Genomic DNA, 16,246 nt, shown 5'->3' with positions numbered 1-16,246 from the left:
ACTGTCTCTAACTCAACTCTCGGTGTCTTACTTATGTGCTCGCCATTTCTTTCGGTGTATTGCATTACGTCTACTCAAGTTTGTCAATTCACCAGATGGAATTCTCTGTGTGCTTCTACTGAATTTAATCCGTCCTCTTTTCCTTCTGCTATAACTTCGCCTTTGAATTCGACATACAACTTTAACCAGAATATTTTTGAAGAGCTGAAATTGGAATAATATTTTTTAGGATTTTTACAGGACTCAGCATTTAAGCTAGCAATTTTTTTTATGCTATTTTATTCGCAAAGCATATTGCTAGCTTGAATATTGAGCCGAATTACAGTTTTTATGTCAGAAACAGACGATTTTTTAGTGATTTTGAAAATGTTAAAATAGTATTCCGGTAAGCTATGCATTTTACAACCCGATTTTGGTTCGCTTCCCAGCCGCAAAAGTGGACTCTCCGCAAATACAAGCCCAATGCATCAGTGCATTTTTATTATTTACCACACTTTCAATTAAATCCTCCCCCAAAACCTCCGAACCACTCCCGAATGTCATCTGCATATGTATGGAGTATGCCGTATCCATTGTATTCAGGTGCCGGGGAACATGAATTAATAAACATTTTTCTACCTACCGGGTCCACACATGACACGATTCTTCGATTTACATTGCCAAGTGAGGTTGAGTTGAAAGTCGTTTTCCCATTTGTTTTAATTTTGATTTTCGTGAAATAACTCACAGAGTTACGCAGTTAACTCCGATTGCCATTTGCTCTAGGTTTTTTGTTTTGGTTCAGATTTGATGCATTTATAAAAGTTGCCCTACAAGAATAAAATATTTAATTTATTTTTACATAATTGTGAAAACTACAACTCTTGAAGGGCAAGTTTTAAAACATGAGGATAATACACAATTATTTTTTGTATAGTGAGGCAATCTTCGTGGGAAAAGTCCAATCCTCTGCCCCTACTAAACCCAAAAGCTTTATCACAATCTCTCAACTGATGTTCTATTTATATTCTTTCTTTCTATTGCCAAAACTATTTACCTAAAACCAAAAAAAAAACATGAAAACTAAATGAAAACTTTTACACAAAACACACAAACAATCCGAATGCCATGCAACGTCAAATCAACGTGGTGTCTCGTTACCCAAAAATTGCCCATTTGCACCGGTTCGCTGTTACTCACTGCCAACTGCTGGGCGCCGAAAAACTTGACCGCCTGCCTTGGCACTCGAAACTGGCGCCCAACTTGTGATGGCCATTTACTACTGCAGGGAGGGCTGCAATGGGAACTGCAAGAACCTAAACTGCAGTCGCCACAGCCACGGACACGATGACCAGCAGCAGGACAACAACAACTCCAATAGGAGTTGCAGCCTGCAGGAGGCGTCGCCTGGGGGAGCAGGTGCGGGTGGAGGTGCTGGTGCAGGTGCCACACCAGGCGCTGACAACCAGGACAGCATAGAGAGTCGCACCAAGGGCGTTTCCCAGGCGCCGCAGACCCACAGTGGCCCAACGGGTCCACCATCCAACACCTCGAGCGAAACTATCGCACCACCTGCCCCTAAGCTTCAACCCGCCCTGGAAACCGTAAGGGAATCGGTGATGGAGGAGAGCCCTTCGAAGGATCCCGGCGACAAGGGACCACCACCGCCCGCCAGCACATCCACATCCACATCCCAAGCCACCACCTCCTCCAGCGCAACCACGGAGCCAAGTGCCAAGGCGGCCGAGAGTCAAGCGGGAAGTGCCGGCAGCAGTGGCAGTTGCAGTAACCCAGCGGCGGTGCACCGGCAACGGCGCCTAAGGACACCCACCTGGGCCAGGTCCATGTCGACGAACAAAACGTACTTGAAGTTTGATTTCTATGCTAGACTAACGTTTATCCGTTACGCCTCTTCAGTTCGTTCGATTTGCCTTTATCGTTTCACGTTTGCGTTAACCAACCTACCAACCAACAACAACCACACAGCTCCAGAATGAACTACTTTCTATACTTTCTATATATACACAAATAACTCTAACTCTGTCTCTCTATCTCTCCTCTATCCAATCTATCTGTCTGCTGACCTCTGTCTGCGATTTCCACTGCTGTAATCTTCTGTCTAGCCTCTGTCCCCTACCCCAAATCTTTTGCTCGCTTCTGTTGTAAATAACTATTTTATCCTAGACTAATCAAAAAAAAAAAAGAAAAAAAGGACACTTGTTTCGTTCCCCACCCGCGCTCTGCGTGATTGTAAATGTTTCTTTGCCGCGTATGGAAAAAAAAATGTTCAAGAAATTGCTTACTACGTTTAAATACTCCATGAAACTATTAAATCATACTTACATTCGTACGTAGTAAGCTTTTGAAGGAGTGAGAACTGGAAGATATAGTTTAAATGTATTCAAAACTGCTTGAAGAACTTGAACAACTAACTTTAATTATTTTACACATTTGCATTTCTGAGAAACTATATCTTCCACTTTTTACGCCACTCGCAAGCAGCAACTTTCCTAGTCTTGTCGACCAGTGTAATTTTGAGAATACATGTACAAAATTTGAATACCGCACATGAATCCATGGCATGTTGATTGTCCTACATTTGTTTGTTTTCTATATAAAATAACTAGCTTGCGCATGTGTTTTGTCATTTTTGAACTTTTTGAACTTTCCCGCCTAAGTGTGTTTAATGTTTGCCAACACTGGCCAGCTGATCGTGACCAGGTGGCCACGCTGCGCAATGGTAAGACCGTACTGCCTGTAATGCCTGGGTATTTTTCGCGATCTGTGACTGGGGTCACACCATTGCCGCCAAAAAAAAAACATTTTCATTCGCCTCGCTATTTAAACATTTAAAATAGCATTATCGAATAGTTTATTGAAGTCGCGGCCTAATTTGGGTTTCATTTAACCGTGCAAACGTGCCGCGCGTTCGAAATGAGCAGTGATAAAGTGAAAAACGGCAACGAGCCCGAGGAGTCGGAGGAATCATGCGGCGTGAGTAGCGAATGACAAATGGCTGTGCGAACCGAGAATTAATGGATCTTTTGGGCCATGTGCCGGCTGCAGGATGAGTCGGCCAGCTATACCACCAACAGCACCACCTCGCGCAGCAAGTCCCCGTCATCCAGCACGCGCAGCAAGCGCCGCGGTCGCCGGAGCACCAAATCGAAGCCAAAGAGCCGCGCAGCCTACAAATACGAGTAAGAATATCCAATAACTGAGCGGACAACTGATACTGAACCCACAAATGATTACCCCGAAGCACCCACGTTAAGGAGAACCACGGAGCCAACATCTTCGGCGTGGCCTTCAACACGCTGCTGGGCAAGGATGAGCCACAGGTCTTCGCCACGGCGGGCAGCAACCGGGTGACCGTCTACGAGTGTCCTCGACAGGGCGGGATGCAGCTGCTCCACTGCTACGCAGATCCGGATGTGAGTCGCCAGGATACAGAATACACTTTCAAGACCCTATTGATCAGTTGGCTACAGATATGGTCTCGAAAGTAATTGTACAAACTTGAAATTCATCAACAAATCTTCAATTCCCTTCCCAGCCCGATGAGGTATTTTACACCTGCGCCTGGTCGTACGACCTGAAGACCTCTTCCCCGCTCTTGGCCGCGGCTGGATACCGCGGAGTCATCCGGGTTATTGATGTCGAGCAGAACGAGGCGGTGGGCAACTACATCGGCCACGGACAGGCCATTAACGAGCTGAAGTTCCATCCGCACAAGCTGCAGCTTCTGCTGTCGGGCAGCAAGGATCATGCGATAAGATTGTGGAACATCCAGAGCCACGTGTGCATTGCCATCCTGGGCGGAGTGGAGGGACATCGCGATGAGGTGCTGTCCATAGACTTTAATATGCGTGGAGATCGCATTGTGTCGAGCGGCATGGATCACTCGCTGAAGCTGTGGTGTCTGAATACGCCCGAGTTCCATCACAAGATCGAACTGTCGAACACTTTCAGCCAGGAAAAGTCAACTCTGCCATTCCCCACGGTGACCAAGCACTTCCCCGACTTTTCTACGCGGGATATACACAGGAACTATGTGGACTGTGTGCAGTGGTTTGGCAACTTTGTGCTCTCCAAGTCCTGCGAAAATGCCATTGTCTGCTGGAAGCCGGGACAACTCCATCAGAGCTTCGAGCAGGTGAAGCCGAGCGACTCCTCCTGCACGATCATCGCGGAGTTCGAGTACGACGAGTGCGAGATCTGGTTCGTGAGATTCGGCTTCAATCCGTGGCAGAAGGTGATTGCCCTGGGCAATCAGCAGGGCAAGGTGTATGTGTGGGAGCTGGATCCCAGCGATCCCGAGGGCGCCCACATGACCACCCTGCACAATTCGCGCAGCGTGTCCACTGTGCGCCAGATCGCCTTCTCCCGCGATGCCAGCGTGCTGGTCTACGTGTGCGATGACGCCACCGTGTGGCGATGGAACCGCAGACAAACGACTTCCATCTGATGGCGCAGCTGGGCGCAACCACAAACCAAATCTCACGTGGCCAAAACTTACAACATTTCCCTCAATTAGTTCCTAGTTGGTTAGCATTAAGATATAGGATTACGCTGCAGTGCTGTCCCAAATTATTTCAAATAAATCCAATTAATAGTTGGGTGAGGTTTGAATATGTAAAGCCGGTTGCTTTTCAGATGTAAGAACGAATAGCTGTTGCTTACTGCTGCCTTTATTTATTGTAAATAAAGTAGAAGCAATGTAATTTCATTAAATATGTATTTTCTGCTTAACCAGAATCAAAACTGCTGCTCTTTAAGCGATGTAAACGTCTTCAAGCTGGCTGAGTGTCCCCAGTTGGCAATTCTAATTGCGAAACAAAGCAAAGCTGCGCATAACAAATGGCTTTCAATTGCTACGTCATTTATATGCATTGCTGCAACGCCATCCAGCTCCAATCTGCTGGAAATGCGGCGAATAAGCGCGACGAAATTGAAACTGCCAACGGGCATGCGAACCGGGATGAGTGGGTAACCAAGCCAGGCCAGGCGGACAGCGATCCCGACCAGCCATAACAGCTCCCAGCAGACTGATTAAGCGAGCAGAGTGCCACAATGATTCGCCATGACCTAGCTGGATTTTCATCGAACGCTCTGCTCTCGTTTTGATGAAAGTGCAGGCCATTTCCATCATGGCTTTCCTTTTTTTTTTTTTGGGGTTGTATCTAATGGAAGTTTATGAAAATAGCTTGTTTCATTACGATGGGAATTTTGATGGGGCTGCCAAATGGAACACTACTTGTGTAACATAAACATGAAATGGAATTTATGATAAAGGTTTGCCCTAATTTTCATTTAGTGTGCACATATGTACTTATAGCTTAATTTAGTTTCTTATTTGTGAGTATTTTGTTCACGTTAGGGTATTCGAAAGTTCTGAGTATGTTAAACGTATATATCTTGGCCCTCATCGTTCGCGGCTGATTGGGTTTGGCATCTTCTTTGTCCGCTCTCCTTTGATCTCCGAGCAGACCCGATTCCACTCCACTTGGTGGTTGTGAGTAATTAGCTGAAGTTGACTCGGAACGACTTGGCAGCGGCATTAAGTTGTCGAACTGGCCGATGATTCGCAGAACTCGGCGAGGCTTTAGCCTTGACACGCAAAGTCGAGCTAATCCGTAGCCCCATTGTTCTAGTTTGCTTCTTCTTTGGGTGGCCATAAATTAGATTGGAAAGAAGCAACCATGGGAGCTCCTCCTGGACGCTGCATTATTTTTGTCAACCGTACTCGTTTGTCTGTCTGTCCAGATGCAACTCGGCACGCTCCTCGGGCACCAGCTCCACACACGTCCTCAGCTACGCCCGTCGCCACAGTCACATCCACGAGAACGACTACGACCACTCCAGCAAACGACGCATCATCCGCCTGCGGTTTGTCCACCCATCATGCTCCTTCTCCTCCACATCCGCCACCATCTGTGTCTCGATGTTGTTGCACTCGCAGAAATCGCACTCAAATGTGTCCTAGCTTATATTTTAAATACTTATTATATCTTATAACTCTTGAAGTGTAAGGAAAACCATTATGTTGAACAATTCGAAAAATATGTTTTTTAAAGATTCTTTCGGGAGAGAAAGTATGAATACTTCTAGTCTGAGAAATTCCACTAAATTTCGTTTTGTTCATAATATAACTTAAAATGTACGTTTATTGTGTACTTTATTTCTTCAAGTATAGTTGTGTGATTGCTTCTGCTGTCTTTTAGTGTGCTCACTCGCAAAATACGCAATTACCCGCACCCTGCACTGCGTCACCACGAATCCGAATGTGAATCCAAATCCGCATCCCACAACGATGATGATTTGCGTCTGCCACTTGTCGGGCCAAAAATTAATCAAGCCAAGAGCCGCGCCGCTGGCAAGGAAGAACTGGGATGCGGAGGCAGTGCGTCCTCCGCCTGAAGGAGCCTGTCACTTTAATTCGGTTAACATGTGCCGTCGACACTGAAATTAGTTAAGCGTGTCAGTTTTTGGCAAAGCTTAGAAGTCAGTCAGTGGGGGTTTGGGGCGAACTGTCTCCCACTAAAAGCCCCCGGAATCAGGCCGAGAAAATCCCGGAATTAGGTTTTAAGCTCTTAAAAGGGGGGGCGTGGCGTGTGCCCACTTTCGATTTATGAAGACAAATCGTCAAAAGGCAGCCGACGTGCACTAAGAATTTACAAAAGCCCAAAAATTACTTGGATCTAAAGAGCTGAAAAGCTGGTGGAGAATATAAAAAAACCCAAGGGGAATCCATTTGTAATCAGGGGGCATTTTTAAAGGTATTGAAGTTTTTGGAATATTTTTGAAGAGCTGTGAAATGTGTCAATGAAAATAAAAATGTATATCTTTGCAGAATAGATTTAATTTAATTTAATAATGACTTTAAAGGGCATGAAATAGAAATAGAAATAGAAGGTTCTTTAGAATGAATACCCAGAAATAACAATTGAAGTTTATTACTCTTCAAATTCACAAGTTCCCCATTCGATTAGCATATCTAGCCATACTGCCGACCCATAAAAACCCACAATATCCAAAGTATCTTATCATGGTCGCTGACGCAATTTTGGCATTGTTTAATTATGATAAAAAACAAATAGTAATAAAACTTTGAAAAAGCCTCTACTGGGAACTGCAGGAATCACCGGCTCTGTAAAATTTTGAGGCACATAGATACGAGTACAGAAACTGCGCATGTGAGTGTCGTAATCAACGGCCCAGATATCTATTGTTTAAAAATTCACAAATTAAATGCCATTTTGCGGCTTCATTCATGCCGATAAGGTGCAAATAAATTTAATGTGTTTTCGTTTTTTGGACTCGCGACGCACACACAACGCGTTGATCGGACAAAAAATAGTGCAAAATATGTGGAGAAAGGGCTGTGTCAGTCGGTGAAAATAAATAGCAATTATTCAATAAATCACAATTAAAGGCAACCCATTTTGCGAATATGCCGCAGAGGAGGCGGCAGCGGCGAGAGGGCGTGGCAAGCAAGTAATTGGAACTGTTTCATTAATAGTCATTAACTCTGGTTGTCAGCATCGATTAAGTGATGTATGTGCATTATAATTAAGCGGTTTGCGTATGTAGCTACCTATAAAACACACGCACACACACCAGCAGCGGGGACCAATTAAAATTGCGAATAATATTCAAATGAGTCAGAAGCAAACACCCCCATCGACCGCTTAGAAATTGGGTCAACACAACCCAACCCCACCACCCAAAAACCCCACCCACGCTGTCCAAGTTGAAGGTTACTATAGAGTATCGAATGTATATACTCGCTATCATCAATCATCTATCGGCGAGTACAATGGGAGTGACCCAAAAAGGGCAAATAACCCCACAGGACGCAGGACAATCGCAGGACGAATGCCGTGGCGGCACAGCTGATAGCACCATTTATCCGAATGCGAAAATCAATAACAAATGATGTTAACTGCCAATTTCTGCCACATCGGCAGCTCTCGAAGGTGCCGCATGGAATGGGTTCGACTGAGTTGGGGAAATGTATCCAAATATCCAAAATAGTCGCATCAAGTGAAAGGACCTTGGGGCCATTCTGTTGTCCAGCCATTAGGTTCTGGCTCTGTGAAGTCCTGTCTTCCGCATTTCTGGTAGCACAAAGCGAATACGCACTTTAATCGCACAAAGCCGTGGGCGTACTTTGAGCTGCGAGGGTCGCTTATGAAGTTTTAAGAAAGTAAATCGAAAAGTTCTCAAAATGTTAAGAAATTCAATCTATATACATTCAAAGGTGGCGACTTTAGGATATTCAACTGCTTGAAAAAAAAAATGTTGTAAAAAAACTATATCCTATATATGTAATATATTATAACCAAATATTTCATATCTTCGAAGATAAAATGTTTATTAGACATTTCAGCTTTCAATCTTTATACCAATTGAAACAGGCTTCTTTCAACTTTGATTTTAAGCTAATTCGGCTTAGCTTGTGGGAACTCTTGAAGCACCACTCGCCGTATTTTTGCCAGGTTATCTATCCCCCTGGCTTTTGTATTATGTTACACGTACGTCCTTGCGCAATCTCCGCCCATTCCATAAATATTTGGGAGTGGGTTGGCCGAGGCCAATGGGACATGTGAGCCGATTTCGTGGGTGGTTTTTCAAAAAAGCCGCCGCCGACGCAAAATCATTGGCACAAAACAAAGCTGTCAATTTGCCAGCAATTTCCCGTGTGCCTCCGATGGCGATGACAACCAGGAATGTGCCCCCACAACAACAACATCCTGGGAGCAAGGACAAAACGCTTGGGGCACAAGTACAGGAAATTGCACGCATAACTATTAAGTAGCATGTTTCCCGGACAAAGTGGGCGGTTGGGCGGATTATCATTGCCCCTTTATGGGGCAGTAGTGACATCGTTTTTAGCCGCAGCCAGCTACTGCTGCCTTCACCAAAATGACCCCAAAAAAACTAAACTCTAAAGTCCAGAAGACATTAAAGAACCATTTTCAAAGTTAAAGCTTTGGGCTACACATTTTGTGGAGCTAAGCAGAAAAGTACAATTTAGCAAAAAAGAAGTTTGTTAGTTTAAAATTCAACTTAGAAAAAGTATAAAATATCTGTTGCATGCACTTCCAGCTGCACTCATTCCCATTCAACTGCAACCTGTTGCAGGCTTTAAGCCATTTTCCCCACGATTAAAGCTCGCGTGCTGGCCAACTGCATATTGAAAATGGAGCGGGTGGAAAATGCTTATGGAGAAATCATGCAAATGTGCCAATAACTGATGCAATTTATTTTAGCAAACGCCGCAGCACGCAATTTGCCGCCGCACGCTCGAGAAATGAAAATTGAATCAAAAGAAAGTGCTGAATGCAATTGGCAAAAAGAACTGGGCCGAAAGTTTTATGACTAGGTAGTCACCCACCCAAAAAATGCCTTTCAAGCGCCCATTCCTTGGCCATAAAAATGGCATGAAGAACCAGGAGGGAAATGTTGGTGGAAAGTCATTAAACAAAAGGCAAACGCCAAGGCCCCCGAAGAACAGAAGTTACTTTCAGATACAGATACTTTTGCTACGAATTCTGGTTAAATGAATTCGTGACGTTGTCGTGTTTATCAGGCTCCGGTTATTCCCACGACTTCTGCTGGTTATTACCGTTCATCCTTAGGAAAAGGATACTTTGTTGCTATTGTTTCGTGGATGCCTCTTAGCATTTTGTGTAATTGTTTTGTGGCAAATAGTAAAAATATACACGCTCGAGTGGACTAGATACGGCTAGGGAATACGCTGGAAGAAAAAAAGGGGCTATACAATTGAAAAAATTAAAAGACACTAACTAATATTTAGAAAAAGACTAAGAAATAACTATATAATCATAACTATAATAACTAAAAACTATCAACTTAAAGCTTTATATCTAGTAAAAACTAAGCATTTGAGTTTCAGCTCATGGCATTAGATCATTTGATTATTCGACTTAACTTGGTATAGCATACTACAAATCTACTGGTAGTTTTGCTGCAAACTACATCAGTTATTTCTCTCAGTGCCTGGCCTTTTGCTACATAATAATAGTTGAGCGTTGGGCTTGGCATGACTCGGCGATGTCCTACTGCTGACATAATTGATATGGGCCAGCTAGCACAGTTTACTCGGAGTTTTCCACTTTTTCCGCCGGCCTTAAACACCGTGCTCCAGTGTTTTTCCTCCTCCTGCAGTTGGCGTGTGCCGCACCATGTACACGCAATCCAGCTGGGCCAGGACTCCGCGGACGACTCCCAGGATCACGCAACTCTGGCGAACTAGCTGGGAATGGCTCTTTCTGTGGCAAAATTTCGCCAACCGTTTGCGGGTACTTTTTTTTCGCTCAGTTTAAATTTAACTCGCAACGGGCCAAGTACACACAAATTCCAGCAACGAGCGGCAACAAGAAAGAATATTCGAAAAGCGAAAAAAAAGTAGAGGAAATACCCGAAAAAAAGCGTGCTGCACAAATATTTGCTATTCCGCCGTCATTAAAAGCGCATTTTGTTTTTCTGGCCAGCTAATTACGAGAGTGAAGTGCCAGTGAAATTTGTCGGCCTAATAGAGCAGAGCACCCCCACCCGTCCCCCTCCACCCGAAAAATGTCCAAGTGAAAGTGATGTATTAAATTAATCGAGTGCCAAAAAAGCGGGCACGACATTGCCACAAAGTCAACCTCCAGCTGAATTCCATGTACGAACCGGGTCCGAGCAGCGAGGAGGGTGTTGTATCTGAGCCTGAGCCCGAGCCAACAGGGGTATCTGTATCTGTATCTGTATCTGAGGAGCCATCGGCGAGCCGCTCCAGCCGGCTGACCGTCATTACCGTGGTCGTGGTCGTCGTCGCCGTTCGCGCCATGAGTCGTCTGAGGCGTGAAAGCAGCCGACAAAGCGTCATCACCGTCGAGCTGATACAGTTCATCATTCAGTATCGCGCCAAGGAGACGCAGGAGAAGAAGAAAAGGTGCGATCTTGCCATATCCAGTCACGGATTTCATTAAGCCATAAAACCAAGATCCCCATACGATAGACACTAACTATGTTCTGTGTGTCCGAAGTGGAGCATGCCATGCTGAGCGAATGGTATTAAATACGGCGTAATTCTACTGCAACAAACCAAAAACCGAAAAAAAAACCCACACACACAAAGTGTCTGAAAAGCCGAGTGAATTTATATAGCTGCAAAATATATAGACCAACCGCAACATTGGTAGGAAGTGCACAGAGAATAAATCCACATGACACACACTCGCCGCACTTTATGGGCAGTGTCCTGCAAGGATGAAGGACACCCAGTTTTGGGGACTTCAGTTGGGGAATTATGGGATCAGCAGGGAAGGGTATATGTATCACACAAATGTTTAAACTACACAATGGGAAGGGTATATGTATCACACAAATGTTTAAACTACACAATGGTTGCAAGTTCTTTAAGTGAAATCAGTTTATAATATCTTGTGATACTTTAAGTGATAATTATCAGACATCAAAAAGTGAATTATCAATCCTGGCCAGAAATCGTGTGCAAAGTCTAGATTATTTGTGAGCAGAGATGCAGATGGGGCCACTGACTGAGCTCTGAAGTTAGTGTAATTAACCATAATTGAATCATTCGCTAATTGGCTTAAGTCACTTGTCCCCACTTTTTCCACTCACTTTTTAGCTGAGATTTAAGTTAAAGTGCTTTCATATTGTGGGTAGAAGGAAAATGGCACATAATGAGAGGAAAATGATTTTCCAAGAAAACTGTCATCTTCGTTTGAAGTTATAATAGAAATTTAATATTCACCATTTTTGTCATCCTATACTTTGAGCTCTTGGCCAAATTGCAACTATGTGGATAAGTAAATGTTGCTGAAGATGATGATATTATAATTAACTTTGGACTATGAGACATTTACTAATATTAATGTCATTCCAAAAAATTCAAAAAATATTTCTAGTACTAATGCAAATTCGTATCATTAAACTATATGTATTAAGCGTATCTATAGGTATATCTACCTATAATAATTTAATATATCTATATTCATTTCTTGCGCAACTTTTTGATAATAATGTGGGTTGTCTTTCATCCACTTACGTAATTTTAAGAATTTCGAGATGGGTCAAGCACACAAATGAATGGTCGGGGGGTTATTCATCTTGTTGTCAAGGGAATGCATTGATTGGGTTCCTGGTAAAAAGGAGCGACATTGATAGGGCCAATTACTACGGATTTCGCCAACTGTGCGTGGGTGGGCCAGTGTGGGCGGCGAGTTCCGGAGCCAATTAGGAAGACTTGGGATGCTTTTGTGGGCCAGTTGGTGACTTTGGCAAGTGAAACCGGCCGTACCGAGCACGAAATTCTGTTGCAGTTGCTGTTCTCGTTTTTTAAATGTTGCACATAATATGCACAGATACTTGGCATGCAATTAAGACAATCCGTTGAGTCGCCACCATAATATATACACACACACACTCGCACTCACACAAGCGCCACACACATGCCACTTGCCACATGCCACACGAAGCATGCTCTTGTTAGCTTTTTGCATAGTAGCAACTTTTGCCCCTCCCACCCAACCACGCCCACAAACTTTTTGAGATTTTAACTAGCTACTGCAAATATATAGCGTATAAATGTAACTATCTGTATCTGTAATTGTTGCTCTAACCTAGTGAAACTACTTATTTTCCTGCGCTCACTAATTAAACTTTTATACTATACAAAACACTAAACTTTCTTTCTACCCCGAAAACACGAAACTTTCCTTTTTTTACGTGCAAAATTTTAATCAACACCGAAACTTGGTTTCGTTTTAAGTTTTGATTGTTTTTAAACTTGGCTTCCATTTTAAGTTGAACTTAGCTACAGCTTGTCGAACTCGAAAGCAGACTTAACCAACTTAAGATTCGGTTTTCATTTTTGTACATTTACTGAGTATTGTTTTGGTAACCGATTAACCCGGAAAATCCCTTTTAATGCAATTCAACTAACAAATGATTCTCTTTTCCACTCCAACCCCAACCCCAAACCATCCGGGTTGTTCTACAAACAGGCGCCTGGCCGACGAGGACGATGAGCTGTCGGAGGTGCAGCCGGATGCAGTGCCGCCGGAGGTGCGCGAGTGGCTGGCCTCCACCTTCACCCGCCAGATGGCCACCAGCCGGCGCAAGAGCGACGAGAAGCCCAAGTTCCGTTCGGTGGCCCACGCCATCCGGGCGGGCATCTTCGTGGACCGCATGTACCGGCGCGTCTCCAGCTCGGCCCTAACGGCCTTCCCACCGGACGTGGTCAGGCTGCTCAAGGTGGGTGCTCCATACCATACACAGTAGTCATTCAATACAAGGCAAACCCCTTCTTACTCTTTCGCATCCAAAACCAATCCCTTACCAATTTAATGATCCACCACAGAACCTGGACGACTGGACCTTTGATGTGTTCGCCCTTACGGAGGCGGCCAGTGGCCAGGTGGTGAAGTACGTGGCCTACGAGCTCTTCAACCGCTACGGCTCGATTCACAAGTTCAAGATTGCGCCCGGGATTCTGGAAGCGTTCCTGCATCGCGTGGAGGAGGGCTACTGCCGGTATCGGAATCCGTATCATAACAATCTGCACGCCGTGGACGTGATGCAGACGATCCACTACTGCCTGTGCAACACGGGTCTGATGAACTGGCTGACGGACCTGGAGATCTTCGCCTCGCTGCTGGCCGCCCTGCTCCACGATTACGAGCACACCGGCACCACCAATAACTTCCATGTGATGTCCGGTTCGGAGACGGCTCTGCTGTACAACGATCGGGCTGTGCTGGAGAATCATCATGCCAGCGCCAGTTTCCGGCTGCTGCGCGAGGATGAGTACAACATACTGTCGCATTTGTCGCGCGAGGAGTTCCGCGAACTCCGCGGCCTGGTCATCGAAATGGTACTCGGCACCGATATGACCAATCACTTCCAGCAGATGAAGGCCATGCGCCAGCTGCTGACGCTCCAGGAGGCGACCATTGACAAGCAGAAGGTGCTGTCCCTGGTGCTCCACTGCTGCGACATCTCGCATCCGGCCAAGCAGTGGGGCGTCCATCATCGCTGGACGATGCTACTGCTGGAGGAGTTCTTCCGCCAGGGTGACCTCGAGAAGGAGCTGGGTTTGCCCTTCAGTCCGCTGTGTGATCGCAACAACACGTTGGTGGCCGAGTCGCAGATCTGTTTCATTGACTTCATCGTGGAGCCCAGCATGGGCGTCATGTCCGACATGCTGGAGCTCATACTGGCGCCCATTGCGCCGATGAACAAGTCCAAGCCCGCCACTCTGGTGGAGCACGAGACTACCGCTAACTCCACGACGAACTCGGCGATCGTCATACCGAACTCGGGAATCACGCCCAGCATGGACAAGCCACGGGATCATCGCAGCGAGGCCAAGACCACCGCCGCCGAGTGCCTCGCCCGCAAGAGTGTCACCGGCACCACCGCCTCCAAGTTCAACATACCCAAGCCGTGGCTCACCTGTCTGGTGGAGAACAAGCGGATATGGAAGGAGCAGGCCGTCAAAGGTGAGTTCACTGCACTGAGGCAAATATAAAGTGCAGACTTAGAAGTAAAGAGATATTCTTGAAATGCCAATTTCATGCGTAGTTCTCAGTGTAGTGCGCTTTCATTATCATATTAATTGCCTGCCGATTCGGCCGCTTTTTGTAGTCACATTAAGAGCGCTAATTGAGTTTGACCTGTCCTCCGCTTTGATCTGCCGCCTGCCGATGGGCGTTTATTATTCATGCATAAACCTTCTTACGCAGAGCTGATAGAACGGCGCCGAAAGAGCGGTCATTAGGCATCAAGAATCAGGAGCCCCTGTCCTCCTCCATTCCCAAGACAAGCCCAATCCTATTACGATCTAAAGTAGATGATGAGAGAGGAATTGAAGGATTTGGCGGGAAGTTATGTGCCATCAAGTTTGCTCTGAAGTCAAAGATGATTTTTGCTAAGAAGTCCTTGGAATTTTAAGTTGGAATTTGTATTTATTTACTTCCTTATACATGATTTACACTTATTTAAATATTAAATATAAGTAACAGTTTTCATGATCTGAAACAACTTATGGTCTAAAGCAGTCTGTCACTTACAAGTGGGTTGGAAAATAGTGCAATTTATGCTTAATTAACTTATGTAGTGAGGAATTGGAAAATTAAAATTCCCCTGTTTTCAGATGCCGAGGCTCGGGCTTTGGCCACCGCAGCGGAGGAAGCTGCAGCTGCAGCGGCGGCGGAAGCGGAGGAAAGCAAGCCGGAAACGGAAGCGGCCGATGGCGAGCAGAGTGAGGCAGCTGCGGATCCGGCAGATGGCGCTGCGGCCTAGGGGGGCAACTGCGCCACCTGGCGGCCAGCGTCCAACTGAAACGGAAACGAATGCGGAAAAACGGAACACAAGAGGAAACTTTGATGGCTACACTGCACTATGGTCCAGAATTCGTTTTTTTTGGCATAAAGTCTAAATTTTTATGTCAATATATCGTCCTCTAGCAATTATTTTCTAATAGAAAATTGATCATATAAATAAAAACAAAAAACAAAATTGACCGAAAGCTTCACTAAATCGTTTTATGAGCTTTTAAAGTTGAAGTGTTAAAAAGCTGATTGAGAGAATGCAATTTCCGAAAAATTACTTGCTTACTTTTGCATGTGGTATGATCGTTAATACGCATCCAAAAATTATAGTAAAATATGGAAAATAAATGCCAAGGTATGATGTTTTTAACTTATGTAGGTAATATATGTATAGTTGTACTGTTTTTATGTTGTGTGACATCCAATTTATGTGTATTTTAACAGAAAATTCTAACGTGTCCCCTGTGTTTCGTGGAGTATAACTAATTTTCTGACAATTTCTGACAAAAGTTAAAAACGTCAGTTTGTACCTTTAACTATTGGCTTTCACGGTAAAGTAATATCTTTTGCCCATTTTTGCTCGTTTTCTTAAAAATTTGATTTTAAATAGGCAATTTTGAGTTCAGACATAGCGACCTCCTGGACATTTGGAGGCGTAACAATAGGCAAAAAAGTTATGTTTCAAATTACGTTTATTCCGCAATCAACAACAATAATCAGGAATCGAAAAAGACAGAAGAGATTGACAAAAAAATAGTAAATTTTGAATTATTTATTAAAAAAAAACTGCCCGAGTGTAACAGACAACTAGACCGATTTATTTTCAAGCATACCAAGTAGATGGCGTCAAAGATAACAATTCTTGTTAGTGATTTTGAAAACTCCAAGACACCGAAGCA

The 16,246-nt window shown here is 44.6% G+C and overlaps 2 protein-coding genes across 10 annotated transcripts in view; both read left to right on the top strand.

The window, feature by feature from the left end:
* Positions 1-16,246, top strand: part of LOC6732011 (calcium/calmodulin-dependent 3',5'-cyclic nucleotide phosphodiesterase 1) — an 83,338-nt gene that overhangs the window by 64,160 nt on the left and 2,932 nt on the right. For 4 of the 9 annotated variants that reach the window (XM_039298459.2, XM_039298460.2, XM_039298458.2 and 1 more), the window contains 3 exons: positions 13,020-13,269; positions 13,376-14,516; positions 15,170-15,408. In XM_039298459.2, the coding sequence (XP_039154393.1) occupies positions 13,020-13,269; positions 13,376-14,516; positions 15,170-15,318 (1,540 nt within the window). In that variant the 3' untranslated portion in view covers positions 15,319-15,408. Of the gene's footprint in view, positions 1-1,267; positions 1,841-9,819; positions 10,943-13,019; positions 13,270-13,375; positions 14,517-14,759; positions 14,917-15,169; positions 15,409-16,246 lie in introns of those variants that run through there. The other 5 variants (XM_039298455.2, XM_039298453.2, XM_039298461.2 and 2 more) reach the window with 3 other exon arrangements.
* On the top strand, positions 1,870-4,713 carry LOC6732013 (polycomb protein esc). Its single transcript, XM_002079110.4, has 4 exons — positions 1,870-2,973; positions 3,046-3,179; positions 3,242-3,413; positions 3,536-4,713. The coding sequence occupies exons 1-4, from the start codon at positions 2,914-2,916 to the stop codon at positions 4,445-4,447; spliced, it is 1,278 nt and encodes a 425-aa protein (XP_002079146.1). The 5' UTR covers positions 1,870-2,913; the 3' UTR covers positions 4,448-4,713.

The sequence above is a fragment of the Drosophila simulans genome, chromosome 2L (assembly GCF_016746395.2).
Source record: "Drosophila simulans strain w501 chromosome 2L, Prin_Dsim_3.1, whole genome shotgun sequence".
NCBI classification, from domain to species: domain Eukaryota; kingdom Metazoa; phylum Arthropoda; class Insecta; order Diptera; family Drosophilidae; genus Drosophila; species Drosophila simulans.
Note: the sequence above shows the minus strand (reverse complement) of the source record. Positions and strands in the feature narration are given on the sequence as shown.